Source organism: Tachypleus tridentatus, chromosome 2 (genome assembly GCF_004210375.1).
Source record: "Tachypleus tridentatus isolate NWPU-2018 chromosome 2, ASM421037v1, whole genome shotgun sequence".
NCBI lineage: Eukaryota > Metazoa > Arthropoda > Merostomata > Xiphosura > Limulidae > Tachypleus > Tachypleus tridentatus.
Window position 1 is genome coordinate 4,978,465 of NC_134826.1, and position 19,907 is coordinate 4,998,371.

Genomic DNA, 19,907 nt, shown 5'->3' on the forward strand with positions numbered 1-19,907 from the left:
CAATGGCGCCATGTTAGTCTTAGGGTATGATAAATTGTTTTAAGAATCTGATTAACAGGAAGACATGATACACTGCATGTAAGCTTGTGATATATTTCAGTATCGTTCGATGTTGTTATTTTATCAGTCAACGGGATGTGCAATATTTCCCCTATAATAATTCGTTAAAAACAAAAGGTACCTGAGTTCGTCAAGGTTTACCTAGCGATCTATAGTATAAGTGAGCAGTTAATATTTTCCACACAACACCCAGTGTAATAGGTAAGTATCAATGTTATTTAGTATTTTTGTTGTAATTTTAGGATTGTAAGTACAGAAAATTGTCGCTGAACTACTGGGAAATATAAGTAATAATAGTAGTAGTAGCCCTTCTCGCTAATTTGAGAGTTTTAGTCGAGATTTGATATTCAACGAGTTATTGTACAGAATCTTCATATATAATAAATGATCAGTAAAACGTATCGATTGTGTTTGGTAGTAATTATTATGAGAACTTAATAATTCAAGAAATACTTCAGTCTGGCATTACCAACCAACTCTGTTCCCCTGACATTACGAACCAACTCTGTTCCCCTGACATTACCAACCAACTCTGTTCCCCTTGGCATTACCAACCAACTCTGTTCCCCTGGCATTACCAACCAACTCTGTTCCCCTGACATTACCAACCAACTATGTTCCCCTTGGCATTACCAACCAACTTTGTTCCCCTGGCATTACCAACCAACTCTGTTCCCCTTGGCACTGTTAATGTTCAAGTTTTCACATAGTTTGCAGTGCCTAGAATTAGTACTTCAAGCATTTTCGTTGCACGTTAATTCGAACGTGTTGTAAAGCATTTATAGATTTGCTAACCTGTCAGTCCGTGACTAAATCAATAACTGTTTAAATTTTCACACGTAAGCAGGCCTTTCTGCAGTCATGATTGCTTGCTGGAAGTTCGTGTGTGGCATATTGTTGAATTGTATTTAGGGATATTCTTCGTGGATGAACGAATGAAATAGCATTATCAGTAGAGAATCGAATTTTTTATTTTCACCAAGTCTGTTACGTACTCGATACCGTTAAAATGCCCACCGAAAACTTTCTGTCTATAACATGTTAAAGGTACTGTGCTGAGATGTCGTAAGTAAAACAACGCATTTTAAGTTTTGTTTCTTTAAAGCATGCTGAAAGAACAAATTATTGATTGTATATATATCGTCCTGTCTCAAATTGCATCCTATTTGTGTAAAAACAGCCTCAGATACCATCAGAATCTAGTAGTTTCAGTGAAAATAAGTATTATTCCAATGAAAACGATTCCTCACCCCACAATATAGCTTCCCGGCATAGCTCTATTTTTTGTTATTTATTTTGTAACCAAAATAAGCACCCCACTTTATTGTATACTTCTAATACGCCCCTGTGTATTTTCTATAAAACAATGTATCCACAATATTCATGGTCTGTTGGTTCATTAAGGACTGGAAATAACCTTTAGCAGTGGTAAAATAAACACATAGATGACATTGTGTTTATATTGAGTTCACGTTGTACTCCCCTATGAACATTTAACAAAACTAACACCGAAATAGATTAGTAAGGTACGATTTATCATGCCTGTGAGTGTACGTAAGGTACGGTTATCATGCCTGTGAGTGTACGTTTCTAAGAATGCGCAAGTTGCGTTTCTTTTCAACAAATGACTAACAATAAGTTTCTAGAGAGTTCTTAGCGGAAAGCTACAACTAAGTGAAAAACTGACAAGTCTTACGGAATAATTGAAATGACGAATAATGCTAAACATACGTGTCAAGTGTATGTGGCTTCTTCCTTACCACCTGCTTTCACTTTTCTGGTAGATCAGAACATCCGAAAATTGTGAAAATCAAGTACACGTGGTGTTTTAGATTTCTGCACGAGGTGTTATCCCTGTTTAAAGAGGGCGTGTTTATTACGAAACACTTGAGCAACAGATATATTTACATTATCTGCACTTCGTGATAGAATAAACAGCTGTGTATGTATTTTGTGATGACGTCATTAACACTTTCGTCCACCTTTATTATATCGTATTACTTTCATGAACCTCCCAGAACAACCAGACGGTGAATATTCACTGTGATTTTTATTTAAAGTGAATAGTTCCGTAGGTCAATGTATTTCTGCCGTTTCATTGACTGAATAAGTTCAACAAATAAGAAGCATATTCATATAGTTTACCCAGGCATTGCTTTCAGCTGGTAACATCTGAAAACTGCTCATTCCACTTGTTTGATTGGTGAATTACTCAAATATTGATCCATTGTACTCGGACTTTGTGCTACATTTTGATTTCGCGTTTTATACCTTTTTTCCGTGATTGAATGACATATAATTATATATCTGTTATACTCATTAAATCTTGCGTATCTGAGCAGAACCTAACTGTTTTTAAGTTCGATCGGGTTTGACCTAGTAATTAACGTGGTGGGCTGTCTTTCGAAAGGTCCAGGGCTCGAGACGTGATAACATTGAACGCGCTCCACTGTTTAAAGCTGTGCGTGCATTATTGGCCTTATGGCAGCGGGGGCTACTCGTTGGCTAATTTTTCTCAAATAAGCAGTTCTAGGTCAGGAATGAAGGATAACTGTTTAGCCCACGTGCGCCTTTCTTATCCCAAATTACACTTCCTTCTTTTATCTTTTCAGCTTAAAATTTATTTAGGCGTTAAAGAAGAAGGAAAGTAATAATCAGTATTTTGTTAATAAATATAAATATTGTGTTAATAAATATAAATATTGTGTTAATAACTACACGTAAAATAAAGTTATCTTGACATAATGGCTGACCAGTCTCTTAAGTCATCCAAACTGTGCTGATGCTAGTGCTTGTATTCTGTTAATAAATATAAATATTTCAGCCAGTTACACGTAAAATAAAGTTATCTTGGCATAATGGCTGACCAGTCTCTTAAGTCATCCAAACTGTGCTGATACTAGTGCTAGAGCAAATAGAAGTTTAGGTTGTATCTACAGAAATATTGAATACAAGTCTAAAGAGGTTATTATTTCATTGTACAGGTCACTGGTTAAGCCACATTTGGAATACTGTGTTCAATTTTAGGCTCTTTACCTGAGGAAAGGGTTGAGATAATTATACAAGTAGAGAACATAAACAGGTAGAAGCCTTCTTCAGCTAAGACAATTTTATTTTTCAAGTAGGGTGGTTGGCATATGGAATGGGTTGCCTTCAGCTGTTCTGGAGGCAGTAAATTTGAATAGGTTTAAAACAAAACTTGATAGATGTATGAATGATAACAGCTGGTTTTAATATTTGTGTTTATTTATAAGTTTTAGTTTGGCTTAGAGGACGGGAGAGCCAAGGTGGACAAACAAAACATCTAACTAACCTAAATATGAACCGAACATGCTCGCTCTTTCAATTGTGGGGCGTTAGAATGTTAGCGTCAATCCCACTATCCTTTGGTAAGAATAGCCTAAGAGTTGGCAGTGGATGGTGCTGACTTTGTTTGTCAACATTGCGCTATGTTAAAATAGCAGATAATAATATTTTTAAAAACGTTCTTAGCTCACTGTATAACTTACTATCACATTTGAAATACCTTATATCGGGATCTATTTAGAAAGTTAATGACACTCACGATTCACGATCCATCTACTGGCAATCATTCGGACGCATGATAGTTATATATTTTTCAAATAGCATGTTACAATGTTCAACAATCTGATTGACTAATAAATACTGTTTTGAAAGCCATATTCTAAAACAGTGATGAAATTCTTTAGAGGGGAAGTGAGCAACCCCATCTCCACGTGTATCCTGTTGATTAGACTTGGTTTCCTGTCCACTGCTTTAAATTAATTGGCCCGGCATGGCCAGGTGGGTTAAGACGTTCGACTTGTAATCTGAGGATCGCGGAGTCGAATCCCCATCGCACCAAACATGCTCGTCCTTTCAGTCGTGGGGGCGTTATAATGTTACAGTCAATACCACTATTCGTTGGTAAAAGAGTAATCCAAGAGTTGGCAGTAGGTGGTGATGACTAGCTGCCTCCCCCTTAGTCTTACGTTGCTAAATTAGGGACGGCTTTGCGAGAAATTCAAAAAAACAAACAACTTAATAATGTGTTAGTTATACAGAAACAATTAACACGGTGTTTCGGCTTTACAAAATGTTTGAAAGGACGATATGTAAGTAATATTAATACTTAATTTAACACAATAAGTATAAACACTTTGTTTTGTCCGTTTACCGCTGTTTGTTTCAGTTTTCTAAAACTCTGAACTTTATATTTATGTCAGTTGCACTTGGTGTAGTGACCGAAGGCTGCTAGCCTTAGAAACACGTTTGGGTGTGTGTTTTTTTTCCACGAACGAATTTCTGTGCTTTGCGACCTAGTGGCAATCAGAAGGGGGTGGACATCACGACAGCGCATGTCAGTCGTAGTGGGTGGAGGGGTGACATTTTTCTCCGACGACAACATTCTAAGACTGAAAGTTCTCCCAGGGACATCACGACAGCGCATGTCAGTCGTATGTCGCAATCGCGGTATGTCATATCTTTTAGCAGATGTGTGCATTTTTTTTACAACGTAGTAGAAAACGGGTTAGCCAGTACTTGAAAAACGACCTACGCAAAAGATCATATACACACGTTTCTGTTCTAAAAATATCCTCAGACAGATAAAACATTTTGTGACAAAAATGCTACTGCATTGATTTTACGTTAAGAGTTGTTTTTTATCTCTGTATTACTAAACTTTTGGCTACTATATTACAACAGTCTTCAAACTTTTAACTCTCTCATTACTTAACCCTAGAAGTACACGTTAGATAATCAATATTTTAAGTAATTTTTTCTAAGTTGGTCATGCACCGAATTTCATGTCGACCCTTGATTTGTTTTGAATTTTGCGCAAAGCCAGACCTCCATAATTTAGCAGATATATACAAAAGGAAAAGTATTGAGTCAACACCGCCCACCGACAAATCTTGGGCTGCTCTTTTTACCAGAGAATAGTGGAATTGCTCGTAACATTATAACGCTCTGCAGTTGAAAGAACGAGCATGTTCGGTTCTCGGTTAGGTCAGTTACAGATTGTGTGTGCTTGTTTTATTTGTAATTAAGCAAAAAGCTACTCAAAGGGTTATCTGTGCTCAGTCCACCACGAGTATCGAAACACGATTTCTAACAATGTAAATTCGCGGACGTATCACTTTGCCACTGGGGGGCGTTAATTACAGAACCTATGGTAACTTACGAGTGACCTCTTAAAAATATAAAAATATGTACCGTTACTGTTGGAATTAAAAGCATTGTCTGTTATTGGGGACTTTCTATGCATTTTATATAGGAAATTAGTAATTCCGCCCATTTTTCTGTATCATATATTTTTACTCAGTGTTGTAACAGGCCATATTGTAAAATAAAGAAATATATTAACTTGCAAAGTGAAAAGTGTTAATGTATATTCGTTTCAATAGAACCTGACATATCAAGGCACTTTTAGAACACGTGCATATAGACAGCCTCTACAAATAAAATTGCGCAATTTAAAGTTAAATCGGTGTTTTTTATCTTCGAATATTAAGTTCACGGTGTGCTCGACATATGATGCACGTGGACCCCACAGGTATCGAATCTTATAAAAACCAACTTGGTAATTAGAAGGGAATGGAATGGTTGAAGGAAGTGTGTCAAATACTTTATTTGTTGTACCAGTTTGTAACTGCTAAATTTTATTTATTGTACCAGTTTGTCACTGTTAAATTTTATTTGTTGTACCAGTTTGTAACTGCTAAATTTTATTTGTTGTACCAGTTTGTAACTGTTAAATTTTATTTGTTGTACCGGTTTGTAACTGTTAAATTTTATTTGTTGTACCAGTTTGTAACTGTTATATTTTATTTGTTGTACCAGTTTGTCACTGTTAAATTTTATTTGTTGTACCAGTTTGTAACTGTTATATTTTATTTGTTGTACCAGTTTGTCACTGTTAAATTTTATTTGTTGTACCAGTTTGTAACTGTTAAATTCGCCCAGAGAGCAAGATGTCAAAACCAACATTTTAATCGATCAATGATTACATGAACTCCTATGCTTTACGAAATAAAAAATACGAATTTTAAAATAATATATGTTTGTTTTTGAATTTCACGCAAAGCTACTCGAGGGCTATCTGTGCTAGCCGTCCCTAATTTAGCAGTGTAAGACTAGAGGGAAGGGAGCTAGTCATTATCACCCACCGCTAACTCTTGGGCTACTCTTTTACCAACGAATTGTGGGATTGACCGTCACATTATAACGCCCCCACGGCTGAAAGAGTGAGCATGTTTGGCGCGACGGGGATGCGAACCCGCGACACTCGGATTACGAGTCGCACGCCTTAACGCGCTTGGCCATGCCGAGCCGAAAATAATAGAAGCAGCTTTGTGTACCTTAATATAACACGTGTAGTTACCTGAATGCTTATTTCGTACCTTCAAAACAATGCCAATCGACAAATAAAATACATTTTATGAATTTGTATCTTTCTTCAAGTGTGTTCGCATGTGTTTTCGTATAGCAAAGCCACACTCAGCTATGTGCTGAGTTCACCGGGGGGAATCGAACTCCTGATTTTAGCGGTGTAAATCCGTAGACCTACCGCTGTACCATTGAGGGGCCTTTCTTTAATACTTTGAACGGTTATAGTAAATGCCACAGCCTTAAACTTAAAATACGCAATCACTAGCAAAGCAATGTATTATATGTATATATTGTCGAAACAGGAAATAATTTAAACACAACAAAATTACAGGTGTTTCAAAACTTTGATCCTATGGATATTTAGACAAACATGTTCGTCTCTACCTTGAAACATCATCAACAGATATTCATAACCTTACAAATATTTGATTTGTTTCAGTGAATGTCTCTAAATCGACGTCTCCTTTGACAAATCACTGAAACTCTTGATGCCAAGAAACCTACTTGAAATAAAAATCTCAGGAAAGCTGGTATGTTAGCACTTTTATTGATAAGGAGAGAACAACGTTTTGACCTTCCTAGGTCATCTTCAGGTTGAGAAAGTGTTTGAATGTGACCGTTGACGGACACGTCTTAGGGACGAGAGTATAAATGGCTGCGGGATTGTAGGGGGCGTTGTAGTTAGATGTTAGGTTATTAATTAGTATATGTATGAAGATGTTTCTTTGTATTGGTTTAATTTTGGTTTTAGTTGTTGTATAAGTAGGACTTCTTTGCTGAAACAGTATAGCCAGTTAGGACTATTTACACAGTTGTTATCTTAGCGGTGTCACAGATACTGCGAAAAGTGGTGACATGCACTTTTAAAGTGAATCGTTGTTACCCAAGATAGGCAGGTAGAGACTGAGAATTCTTAGTTCGCGTCCTGTTACCACAAAAAAAAAAGCGCTCCGTACTTTGTGATCGTGGTTGTGCTGCATAAATTACAGTCAAGTCCCACTGTTTGCTCAGACAAGAATAGTCCTAGTGTTTGTGGTGGGTGCTTTTGCGTAGTGTCTTCCTTCTAGTTCTGTCAGTTCAAACTTAAGTATGGAGATTGCGCGTAGGTAATTTATATTTTGTAAACAGTATGAGTCTGAAAATGGGCAAAAATTATCCAAATCTTCTCACGTAATAAAGTTAATACGAACTATGAATTTGCTTAGTTGGCAAATTGAAATCCAATACACAGTACCCTCTAACTATTTTTGTTGTTGAACGTGACCCATACTTAAGAGATCGAACATAAATAATTTATCATGTATTATGAATATTTTTATTATTAATACATTTTCCCATAATATCCGACAGATAAGATACACCGATTACATAATCTAGAATTAAACTATTTGAAAAATAGCCATTTCCTCTGAAATAAACAATCTGTGGTGACATGGTCAAGAAGTTACCACTTCATATCATTAAGTAGTGTAACTGACCATAACATGGATGTGGTGTTAAATCTGTACATAACGTTAATCTTACAGTGATGTCACACCTGATAGGGTCAGCCCACTCTCTCCTTCTTGCAATATTGGACGTCCATAGGAGTCATGTTAATAGGAATTTGTTCTATGTCTTCGGTAATTAAACCGTCACAAGGGCCAGTTTTTCGTGCATAGATCGATATTTGGCGGGAAAAACTGGCTGAAATAGGGTTCAGCAAGGCAGGCGATGATAAATAGGATATCGATCAAAGAAGAGAAAACGGAATGAATCATTTTCTGTGAGGGGGAGACGTACCTCTGATGGTGGGAGCTGGAAGGTGGAGATATTATTTGAAAAGAGATGCCAGTTCTGTATACCAAACTCGTTGTTAGAAATAATTATTATAACAGCAGAAACTCAAGGTAACATAAACACACAGTGTTGTCATTTCTTTATTGTGCGTTTTTTTCTACCTTTCTTTTTAAACGTTTTATGTTTTTATGCTTTATGTTGTTTAGTAATCTTGTTTTAGTGTAGTAAAACGATGGGATCGGGCATGCGCAGACCTCACTGGTGGGGTTCGTGTATTTTAAAGACTGTGGAAAAATATACACAATGTACGTAGGTTATTATAAGGTATTTGGAAGTTTTTCTTTGTGGTCGAGGGCCGAATTAAGTAAACTGGGGGCCAAAGGGCTATTGTGTATTTAGGAGCTCATCGGTGAAATGGTGTGAACCTCCAAAACTTTTGGTGCCCCACGGCTACATTCCCATTAGCCCTTGCGTTAATCAAGCACCAACAGAGTGTCCATAACAGTTTGTTTGTCAGCCATCAGTGGCATATTAATTATTCAGTTTTAACGTGAACATCGTTTTTATATTTTTTAAATTTAAATTTTTAAATTTCGTCCTTAACATGGTCATGCTACATGTAATTTTTTGTAATGGCAGATTTTTATGTTCATTGAGGTTCCGATAGTGGTTGTTTCTTACCTTTATCTGATTATTAGGTTTGAAATTCTTTACACATCACACTTCATGGTCAGGTGGTTAGGGCGCTCAACTCTCAGTCTTAGGGTTGAGGGTTGAATCCCCGTCACACCAATTATGCTCGCCCTTTCGGCAGTGAGTGCATTATAATGTGACGATCAATTCCACTATTCATTGGTAAAAGAGTAGCCCAAGAGTTGGCGGTAGGTGATGATAACTAGTTGCCTTCCATCAAGTTTTACACTGTTAAATTAGGGACAACTAGCGCAGGAAGCCCTCGTGTAGCTACATTACATGTGTAGCTACACATAACTAAAATAACATTTTAGTTATGGATGCGGTAATTTTATCCCAGCTATTATTTTATTCTGTGACAGTCAGTTAGTCAACTTTATACAATGTAGTCAGTTAGTCAACTGTATGATTAAAATGCGGGGCTGAAACACTGGACTTGGAATCTGGAGGTCGCGAGTTCGAATCTCCTTTCAGAACATACTCGCCCTTTCATAACTGACGGTCAAGTTCAGTTTTCATTGGTTGAAAGGCAGTTCGAGAATTGATGTGGTTGGCCAGTGCTCTTGTTCGTACTTCTGAAGGAAAGGTGACTCGTACACAGAACCTTCGGATAATTAAACAAGCAATCCTTTCCATAGACTAAATTTCTCATCATTTATCAACAGTATTGAGATCAGTGTTTTAAGTTGGACTTCACTTTAGTTCTCTTTAACACTGACACTATGGACTCAACAAATAGTCCGATGTGGCTATAAGAAAATACACTGAATCATGTGTTTAAATATTGGTGTTTTTAGCCAGTTCCTTCTAGCCGATGTTTTTTTTTTCCCTTAGAAAATTGGTGCACCATAATTTTATTTTGAAGTTATATAATGTTATGAATACTTTTGTGTTCAATTTTATAACCCTAGCTCTTTGTTCTCTTACGTTTTTCTTAATTTTAGCTTCTTCCACTATCAGTTTGACGCTGGGGTTCACTGAAAAGCCAGGACCACTGGTTATCGTCCAACGAAATCAACCGCTTCTGGTCAATTGTACTGTGTTTTCAGATCCGGAGTACGGCCCAGCGCGCGTCAGTTGGTTCTATCAGGTGAGTAGTTACCAGTCCTGTTTGATTTATTTCTTATGGATTAAGAGTATGGACCAACGCGTGTCAGTTGGTTCTGTCACGTACGTTACCAGTCATGTTTGGTTTACTTTTAATGGATTAAGAGATAGTCAGCATCATGTGTTAAAAGTTAGTCATCATCATGTGTTAAGAGTTAGTCAGCATCATTTCTTACCACATATATTTAATTAAATACGCCTGATGTTCTGATTCTGAAGTACAAGCGAAGACTAATCAGCTGAAACTTATCTTATTAATACAACATTTTTAGACTTGTGATAAATTCATCTCTATGTCTGTATTATTTACTGGGCAAGACCTGGTAGGAAATTCTTAGCAATGTGTCCATCAGTTTCTTTCGAGATCAAAGCGATTACTCGACTGTGAATTTAACGATTCGTGAATTTCGAACCGTTGTTGCAAACATTTGCATCGTATTTTGAGCCCAGTTTGTGTCATAAGAGTAACAGTGAAATCTCACTGTTCATTTAAAGAAGAGTAGAAATTGCAATGGTTTTTATTAACTATGTTGTACTTACTCCAGTGTGTAAGTTAGCTGTGAGTATTATTGACTATGTTGTATTTACTCCAGTGTGTAAGTTAGCTGTGGGTATTGTTAACTATGTTGTATTTACTCCAGTGTGTAAGTTAGCTGTGGGTATTGTTAACTATGTTGTATTTACTCCAGTGTGTAAGTTAGCTGTGGGTATTGTTAACTATGTTGTATTTACTCCAGTGTGTAAATTAGCTGTGGGTATTATTGACTATGTTGTATTTACTCCAGTGTGTAAGTTAGCGGTGGGTATTATTAACTATGTTGTATTTACTCCAGTGTGTAAGTTAGCTGTGGGTATTGTTAACTATCTTGTATTTACTCCAATGTGTAAGTTAGCGGTGAGTGTTGTTAACCATGTTGTATTTACTCCAGTGTGTAAGTTAGCGGTGGGTATTGTTGGCTATGTTGTATTTATTCCAGTGTATAAGTTAGCGGTGGGTGCTGTTAACCATGTTGTATTTACTCCAGTGTGTAAGTTAGCGGTGGGTATTGTTGGCTATGTTGTATTTATTCCAGTGTATAAGTTAGCGGTGGGTGTTGTTGGCTATGTTGTATTTATTCCAGTGTATAAGTTAGCGGTGGGTGTTGTTGGCTATGTTGTATTTATTCCAGTGTGTAAGTTAGCGGTGGGTCTTGTTGGCTACGTTGTATTTATTTCAGTGTATAAGTTAGCGGTGGGTGTTGTTGGCTATGTTGTATTTATTCCAGTGTGTAAGTTAGCGGTGAGTGTTGTTAACCATGTTGTATTTACTCCAGTGTGTAAGTTAGCGGTGGGTATTGTTGGCTATGTTGTATTTATTCCAGTGTATAAATTAGCGGTGGGTGTTGTTAACCATGTTGTATTTATTCCAGTGTATAAGTTAGCGGTGGGTGTTGTTGGCTATGTTGTATTTATTCCAGTGTGTAAGTTAGCGGTGGGTGTTGTTGGCTATGTTGTATTTATTCCAGTGTGTAAGTTAGCGGTGGGTGTTGTTGGCTATGTTGTATTTATTCGAGTGTATAAGTTAGCGGTTGGTGTTGTTGGCTATGTTGTATTTATTCCAGTGTATGAGTTAGCGGTTGGTGTTGTTGGCTATGTTGTATTTTTTCCAGTGTGTAAGTTAGCGGTGGGTGTTGTTGGCTATGTTGTATTTATTCCAGTGTGTAAGTTAGCGGTGGGTGTTGTTGGCTATGTTGTATTTATTCCAGTGTATAAGTTAACGGTTGGTGTTGTTGGCTATGTTGTATTTATTCGAGTGTATAAGTTAGCGGTTGGTGTTGTTGGCTATGTTGTATTTATTCCAGTGTATAAGTTAGCGGTGAGTGTTGTTTGCTATGTTGTATTTATTCCAGTGTATAAGTTAGCGGTGGGTGTTGTTGGCTATGTTGTATTTATTCCAGTGTATAAGTTAACGGTTGGTGTTCTTGGCTATGTTGTATTTATTCGAGTGTATAAGTTAGCGGTGGGTGTTGTTTGCTATGTTGTATTTATTCCAGTGTATAAGTTAGCGGTGAGTGTTGTTTGCTATGTTGTATTTATTCCAGTGTATAAGTTAGCGGTGGGTGTTGTTGGCTATGTTGTATTTATTTCAGTGTATAAGTTAGCGGTGGGTGTTGTTGGCTATGTTGTATTTATTCCAGTGTATAAGTTAGCGGTGGGTGTTGTTGGCTATGTTGTATTTATTCCAGTGTGTAAGTTAGCGGTGGGTGTTGTTGGCTATGTTGTATTTATTTCAGTGTATAAGTTAGCTGTGGGTATTGTTAACTATGTTGTATTTACTCCAGTGTGTAAGTTAGCTGTGGGTATTGTTAACTATGTTGTATTTACTCCAATGTGTAAGTTAGCGGTGGGTATTGTTGACTATGTTGTATTTACTCCAGTGTGTAAGTTAGCGGTGGGTATTGTTGACTATGTTGTATTTACTCCAGTGTGTAAGTTAGCGGTGGGTATTATTGACCGTGTTGTATTTACTCCAGTGTGTAAGTTAGCGGTGGGTGTTGTTGGCCATGTTGTATTTATTCCAGTGTATAAGTTAGCGGTTGGTGTTGTTGGCTATGTTGTATTTATTCCAGTGTATAAGTTAGCGGTTGGTGTTGTTGGCTATGTTGTATTTTTTCCAGTGTGTAAGTTAGCGGTGGGTGTTGTTGGCTATGTTGTATTTATTCCAGTATGTAAGTTAGCGGTGGGTGTTGTTGGCTATGTTGTATTTATTCCAGTGTATAAGTTAACGGTTGGTGTTGTTGGCTATGTTGTATTTATTCGAGTGTATAAGTTAGCGGTTGGTGTTGTTGGCTATGTTGTATTTATTCCAGTGTATGAGTTAGCGGTTGGTGTTGTTGGCTATGTTGTATTTTTTCCAGTGTGTAAGTTAGCGGTGGGTGTTGTTGGCTATGTTGTATTTATTCCAGTGTGTAAGTTAGCGGTGGGTGTTGTTGGCTATGTTGTATTTATTCCAGTGTATAAGTTAACGGTTGGTGTTGTTGGCTATGTTGTATTTATTCGAGTGTATAAGTTAGCGGTTGGTGTTGTTGGCTATGTTGTATTTATTCGAGTGTATAAGTTAGCGGTTGGTGTTGTTGGCTATGTTGTATTTATTCCAGTGTATGAGTTAGCGGTTGGTGTTGTTGGCTATGTTGTATTTTTTCCAGTGTGTAAGTTAGCGGTGGGTGTTGTTGGCTATGTTGTATTTATTCCAGTGTATAAGTTAACGGTTGGTGTTGTTGGCTATGTTGTATTTATTCGAGTGTATAAGTTAGCGGTTGGTGTTGTTGGCTATGTTGTATTTATTCCAGTGTATAAGTTAGCGGTTGGTGTTGTTGGCTATGTTGTATTTATTCCAGTGTATAAGTTAGCGGTTGGTGTTGTTGGCTATGTTGTATTTATTCCAGTGTGTAAGTTAGCGGTGAGTGTTGTTAACCATGTTGTATTTACTCCAGTGTGTAAGTTAGCGGTGGGTATTGTTGGCTATGTTGTATTTATTCCAGTGTATAAGTTAGCGGTGAGTGTTGTTGGCTATGTTGTATTTATTCCAGTGTATAAGTTAGCGGTGGGTGTTGTTGGCTATGTTGTATTTATTCCAGTGTGTAAGTTAGCGGTGGGTGTTGTTGGCTATGTTGTATTTATTTCATTGTATAAGTTAGCGGTGGGTGTTGTTGGCTATGTTGTATTTATTTCATTGTATAAGTTAGCGGTGGGTGTTGTTGGCTATGTTGTATTTATTTCATTGTATAAGTTAGCGGTGGGTGTTGTTGGCTATGTTGTATTTATTTCAGTGTATAAGTTAGCGGTGAGTGTTGTTGGCTATGTTGTATTTATTCCAGTGTATAAGTTAGCGGTGAGTGTTGTTCGCTATGTTGTATTTATTCCAGTGTGTAAGTTAGCGGTGGGTGTTGTTGACTATGTTGTATTTACTCCAGTGTGTAAGTTAGCGGTGGGTATTGTTGACTATGTTGTATTTACTCCAGTGTGTAAGTTAGCGGTGGGTATTATTGACCGTGTTGTATTTACTCCAGTGTGTAAGTTAGCGGTGGGTGTTGTTGGCCATGTTGTATTTATTCCAGTGTGTAAGTTAGCGGTGGGTGTTGTTGGCCATGTTGTATTTATTCCAGTGTATAAGTTAGCGGTTGGTGTTGTTGGCTATGTTGTATTTATTCCAGTGTATAAGTTAGCGGTTGGTGTTGTTGGCTATGTTGTATTTATTCCAGTGTATAAGTTAGCGGTTGGTGTTGTTGGCTATGTTGTATTTATTCCAGTGTATAAGTTAGCGGTTGGTGTTGTTGGCTATGTTGTATTTACTCCAGTGTGTAAGTTAGCGGTGGGTATTGTTGACTATGTTGTATTTACTCCAGTGTGTAAGTTAGCGGTGGGTATTATTGACCGTGTTGTATTTACTCCAGTGTGTAAGTTAGCGGTGGGTGTTGTTGGCCATGTTGTATTTATTCCAGTGTATAAGTTAGCGGTTGGTGTTGTTGGCTATGTTGTATTTATTCCAGTGTATAAGTTAGCGGTTGGTGTTGTTGGCTATGTTGTATTTATTCCAGTGTGTAAGTTAGCGGTGAGTGTTGTTAACCATGTTGTATTTACTCCAGTGTGTAAGTTAGCGGTGGGTATTGTTGGCTATGTTGTATTTATTCCAGTGTATAAGTTAGCGGTGAGTGTTGTTTGCTATGTTGTATTTATTCCAGTGTATAAGTTAGCGGTGGGTGTTGTTGGCTATGTTGTATTTATTCCAGTGTGTAAGTTAGCGGTGGGTGTTGTTGGCTATGTTGTATTTATTTCATTGTATAAGTTAGCGGTGGGTGTTGTTGGCTATGTTGTATTTATTCCAGTGTATAATTTAGCGGTGGGTGTTGTTGGGTATGTTGTATTTATTCCAGTGTGTAAGTTAGCGGTGGGTGTTGTTGGCTATGTTGTATTTATTTCAGTGTATAAGTTAGTGATGGGTATGTTTTTGGCTGTGTTATCGTGACGTAAGTGTGTATGTTGGCCATACAAATTCACACAGTTTAGAAACTGATCCCAGTTTGTATTTAAGCCCGTGGTTTATTTACAAGAATCGCTAAAGTCGAGTTGTCGTGGTGAGTGTTATATTTTTTATACGTAAGTGGACACTTTGTTTATGTGGACAACAGGGACACGAGATAGACGGAAGTCGTCGGCAGGTGCTACGGAATGGGTCGCTTTACTTCGAAAGGGTGTTATACCAGAGAAGGCCTGGTGGTAAAAAAGACGAAGGAGACTACACATGCATGGTGCAGAACAACGTGGGTGCCTTCCTCAGCACACCAGTTAGAGTGGTCGTAGCACGTGAGTTCACCCTAATCAATTCCATCAGTTATCTTTACCGTCTTGATTACCATATAACTGTAGTTGTTTTCTAATATTACATGGTTAGTGTCATTCGTATATTATTCTGTTTATGTGTTATTATAACCATGCCTTGTTACAACTTCGTCAATGTTCTGAGCATACTTGGATAATTATATAAACGCGCCACTTTGCATGAGAATCACGTGCACGTCTCGTAGCTCGCGGCACAAAATACGAAGTAGTTTAAGTTGCTAAAATGGAGATAATTATAGATCCTGACATTTCTAACGTAAGACGACAGAAAGAAATGAAGTCTTAACCTTGTCAAGTTTAACTACCATAGAATATATAATATTAAAAATAGTTACATACAGCCTTCACTTAGAATATTATTATTGTCATATGTCAAACAACTAAGATTTAAACCGTATGTTTTGAAACTGTACTAACAATGGATTTGTCAAGCTTATGATTTAATGTACCATTATTGTACCAGTAGTTTTAGTGATGGAAGGACATTTTTTTACTTCAGATAAGAAACTGAAATGTTAAACTCCACTACTCGCACGTGCTTTATAAAACTCTTGCGACTAGTTTTCTTATTGACTCAGCATTTTCTTCATTTGATAGGTTCAATTAATTCTGGGTTACGTCCACGAAACACTTATTACATGGTTTTTATAGGCCTAGTCTTTTAACTTTCCCTTCAACTCACATCAAACACACATTTATTACACGGTTTTTATAGGCCTAGTTTTTAACTTTCCCTTCAACTCACATCAAACACACGTTTATTACACGGTTTTTATGTGTCCAGTCTTTCACTTTTCCCTTCAACTCACATCAAACACACATTTATTACACGGATTTTATATGTCCAGTATTTCACTTTTCCCTTCAACTCACATCAAACACACATTTATTACACGGTTTTTATATGTCCAGTCTTTCACTTTTCCCTTCAACTCACATCAAACACACATTTATTACACGGTTTTTATATGTCCAGTCTTTCACTTTTCCCTTCAACTCACATCAAACACACATTTATTACACGGTTTTTATATGTCCAGTATTTCACTTTTCCCTTCAACTCACATCAAACACACATTTATTACACGGATTTTATATGTCCAGTATTTCACTTTTCCCTTCAACTCACATCAAACACACATTTATTACACGGATTTTATATGTCCAGTATTTCACTTTTCCTTTCAACTCACATCAAACACACATTTATTACACGGTTTTTATATGTCCAGTCTTTCACTTTTCCCTTCAACTCACATCAAATACACACTTATTACATGTTTTTTATAGGCCTAGTCTTTTAACTTTCCCTTCAACTCACACCAAACACACGTTTATTACACGGTTTTTATATGTCCAGTATTTCACTTTTCCCTTCAACTCACACCAAACACACGTTTATTACACGGTTTTTATATGTCCAGTATTTCACTTTTCCCTTCAACTCACATCAAACACACATTTATTACACGGATTTTATATGTCCAGTATTTCACTTTTCCCTTCAACTCACATCAAACACACGTTTATTACACGGTTTTTATATGTCCAGTATTTCACTTTTCCCTTCAACTCACATCAAACACACGTTTATTACACGGTTTTTATGTGTCCAGTCTTTCACTTTTCCCTTCAACTCACATCAAACACACATTTATTACACGGTTTTTATATGTCCAGTATTTCACTTTCCTTCAACTCACATCAAACACACGTTTATTACACGGTTTTTATGTGTCCAGTCTTTCACTTTTCCCTTCAACTCACATCAAACACACATTTATTACACGGTTTTTATATGTCCAGTATTTCACTTTCCCTTCAACTCACATCAAACACACGTTTATTACACGGTTTTTATGTGTCCAGTCTTTCACTTTTCCCTTCAACTCACATCAAACACACATTTATTACACGGTTTTTATATGTCCAGTATTTCACTTTTCCCTTCAACTCACATCAAACACACATTTATTACACGGTTTTTATATGTCCAGTCTTTCACTTTTCCCTTCAACTCACATCAAACACACATTTATTACACGGTTTTTATATGTCCAGTCTTTCACTTTTCCCTTCAACTCACATCAAACACACATTTATTACACGGTTTTATATGTCCAGTGTTTCACTTTTTCCTTCAACTCACATCAAACACACATTTATTACACGGTTTTATATGTCCAGTCTTTCACTTTTCCCTTCAACTCACATCAAATACACACTTATTACATGTTTTTTATAGGCCTAGTCTTTTAACTTTCCCTTCAACTCACATCAAATACACACTTATTACATGTTTTTATAGGCCTAGTCTTTTAACTTTCCCTTCAACTCACATCAAATACACACTTATTACATGTTTTTTATAGGCCTAGTCTTTTAACTTTCCCTTCAACTCACATCAAATACACACTTATTACACGGTTTTTATATGTCCAGTCTTTCAACTTTCCCTTCAACTCACACCAAACACACGTTTATTACACGGTTTTTATATGTCCAGTATTTCACTTTTCCCTTCATCTCACATCAAACACACATTTATTACACGGTTTTTATGTGTCCAGTCTTTCACTTTTCCCTTCAACTCACATCAAACACACATTTATTACAGGGTTTTTTATATGTCCAGTATTTCACTTTTCCCTTCAACTCACATCAAACACACGTTTATTACACATTTTTTATAGGCCTAGTCTTTTAACTTTCCCTTCAACTCACATCAAATACACACTTATTACATGTTTTTTATAGGCCTAGTCTTTTAACTTTCCCTTCAACTCACATCAAATACACACTTATTACACGGTTTTTATATGTCCAGTCTTTCAACTTTCCCTTCAACTCACACCAAACACACGTTTATTACACGGTTTTTATATGTCCAGTATTTCACTTTTCCCTTCAACTCACATCAAACACACATTTATTACACGGTTTTTATATGTGCAGTCTTTCACTTTTCCCTTCAACTCACATCAAACACACATTTATTACAGGGTTTTTTATATGTCCAGTATTTCACTTTTCCCTTCAACTCACATCAAACACACGTTTATTACACATTTTTTATATGTCCCATATTTTCATCTTTCCTTTGAACTCACGTCAAACACACATATTATTACACAGTTTGTAGATGTCCAGTTTTTTATCTTTAAGTTCGTTGTCTGTATAATCACATAGTTTGTTTTTTTGTTTTTGGAATTTCGCACAAAGCTACTCGAGGGCTATCTATGCTAGCCGTCCCTAATTTAGCAGTGTAAGACTAGAGGGAAGGCAGCTAGTCATCACCACCCACCGCCAACTCTTGGGCTACTCTTTTACCAACGAATAGTGGGATTGACCGTCACTTTATACACCCCCACGGCTGGGAGGGCGAGCATGTTTAGCGCACCGCGGGCGCGAACCCGCGACCCTCGGATTACGAGTGCACGCCTTACGCGCTTGGCCATGCCGGGCCATAATCACATAGCGTTCTTACTACTTCAATAATTATCTTTTTAAAGGAAAACCACCAGATTAAAAAGGATTACTACAGAGCGCCCTCTACTTTCAGTAAGACTTTAAAACTTACAGGATCAATAAATGTTTAACACCTTTCATTGCTGTTGCTGTAATATGCAGGAAGCGTTTTAATTGTGTGTCGGGCTACGTATCAAAAGGCCCAAAGTACGAATCTCAATGTTACTGAAAAACTCTCTGCAGTTGCATCTCTTGGTTTGCTATTGACTGACTGTCTCTTGCCGTTTGTCAGCTGCTAAGAATAAGTGGACATGTGAACCTGTACATTCAGCCCGTGCGTCACATTAGGTACTGTGGGACAATTTCCAAGCCATCAGCTGGAGTGAGTATATCTTTACAAATTTAATTTCAAAACTCTGTAGAGATTTCCTAAGTGAGAAAGGCGATTCTAACGCTAATGTTAAGAGTTTCTCTCCTTCTCGTTTATTGTTTTATTCTTGAAATTACACGTGTGTAGAATATAGTTACGTAATCTTTTCACCAATCTGTCTAATTATATTGGGTTTCGTTTAAGGCGTAGTCCCAAAGGCAACTGACGAGAAAGTTTCACGTACATGAGTTTGTAATAATATTGATAAAAATCAATAACTTTTTAAAACCTCTAATTGTGCGAAGTTACGGTTTAGTTTCAGATCTGCGTGTGTTGTGTCACGCAACCCTCAGGTTCATTTTGTATGACTGTCGGGAGTCATCCTGGTGGTAGTAATACATTACGAACGTTGGAAGTTCTGACGCATGCGCATCTGGTAGGTTTACGACACACATGCATGCATGCATCTCTTATCGTCGTCATAGCAACGAGTTTCTCTTGCCATCGATTATTAGCGAGCGATTTCACGTCGTTTAGTTCGTTCATTCCAACAACCACAAAGTCCTTACAAACTATGGCGTGTGATTATATTGACTGCAACCTGGGATTCTTACATGTAGTTTGTTTGTCACTTGTGTTCATTTCAACTCTTTGTTTT

General features: G+C 37.1%; 1 protein-coding gene across 5 annotated transcripts in view; it reads left to right on the forward strand.

The window, feature by feature from the left end:
• Positions 1–19,907, forward strand: part of LOC143237457 (protogenin-like) — a 112,098-nt gene that overhangs the window by 25,772 nt on the left and 66,419 nt on the right. For 2 of the 5 annotated variants that reach the window (XM_076476732.1, XM_076476741.1), the window contains exons 2-3: positions 9,870–10,015; positions 15,201–15,375. In XM_076476732.1, coding sequence (XP_076332847.1) covers positions 9,870–10,015; positions 15,201–15,375 — 321 coding nt within the window. Of the gene's footprint in view, positions 1–7,979; positions 8,343–9,869; positions 10,016–15,200; positions 15,376–19,907 lie in introns of all 5 variants that reach the window. The other 3 variants (XM_076476747.1, XM_076476756.1, XM_076476765.1) reach the window with 3 other exon arrangements.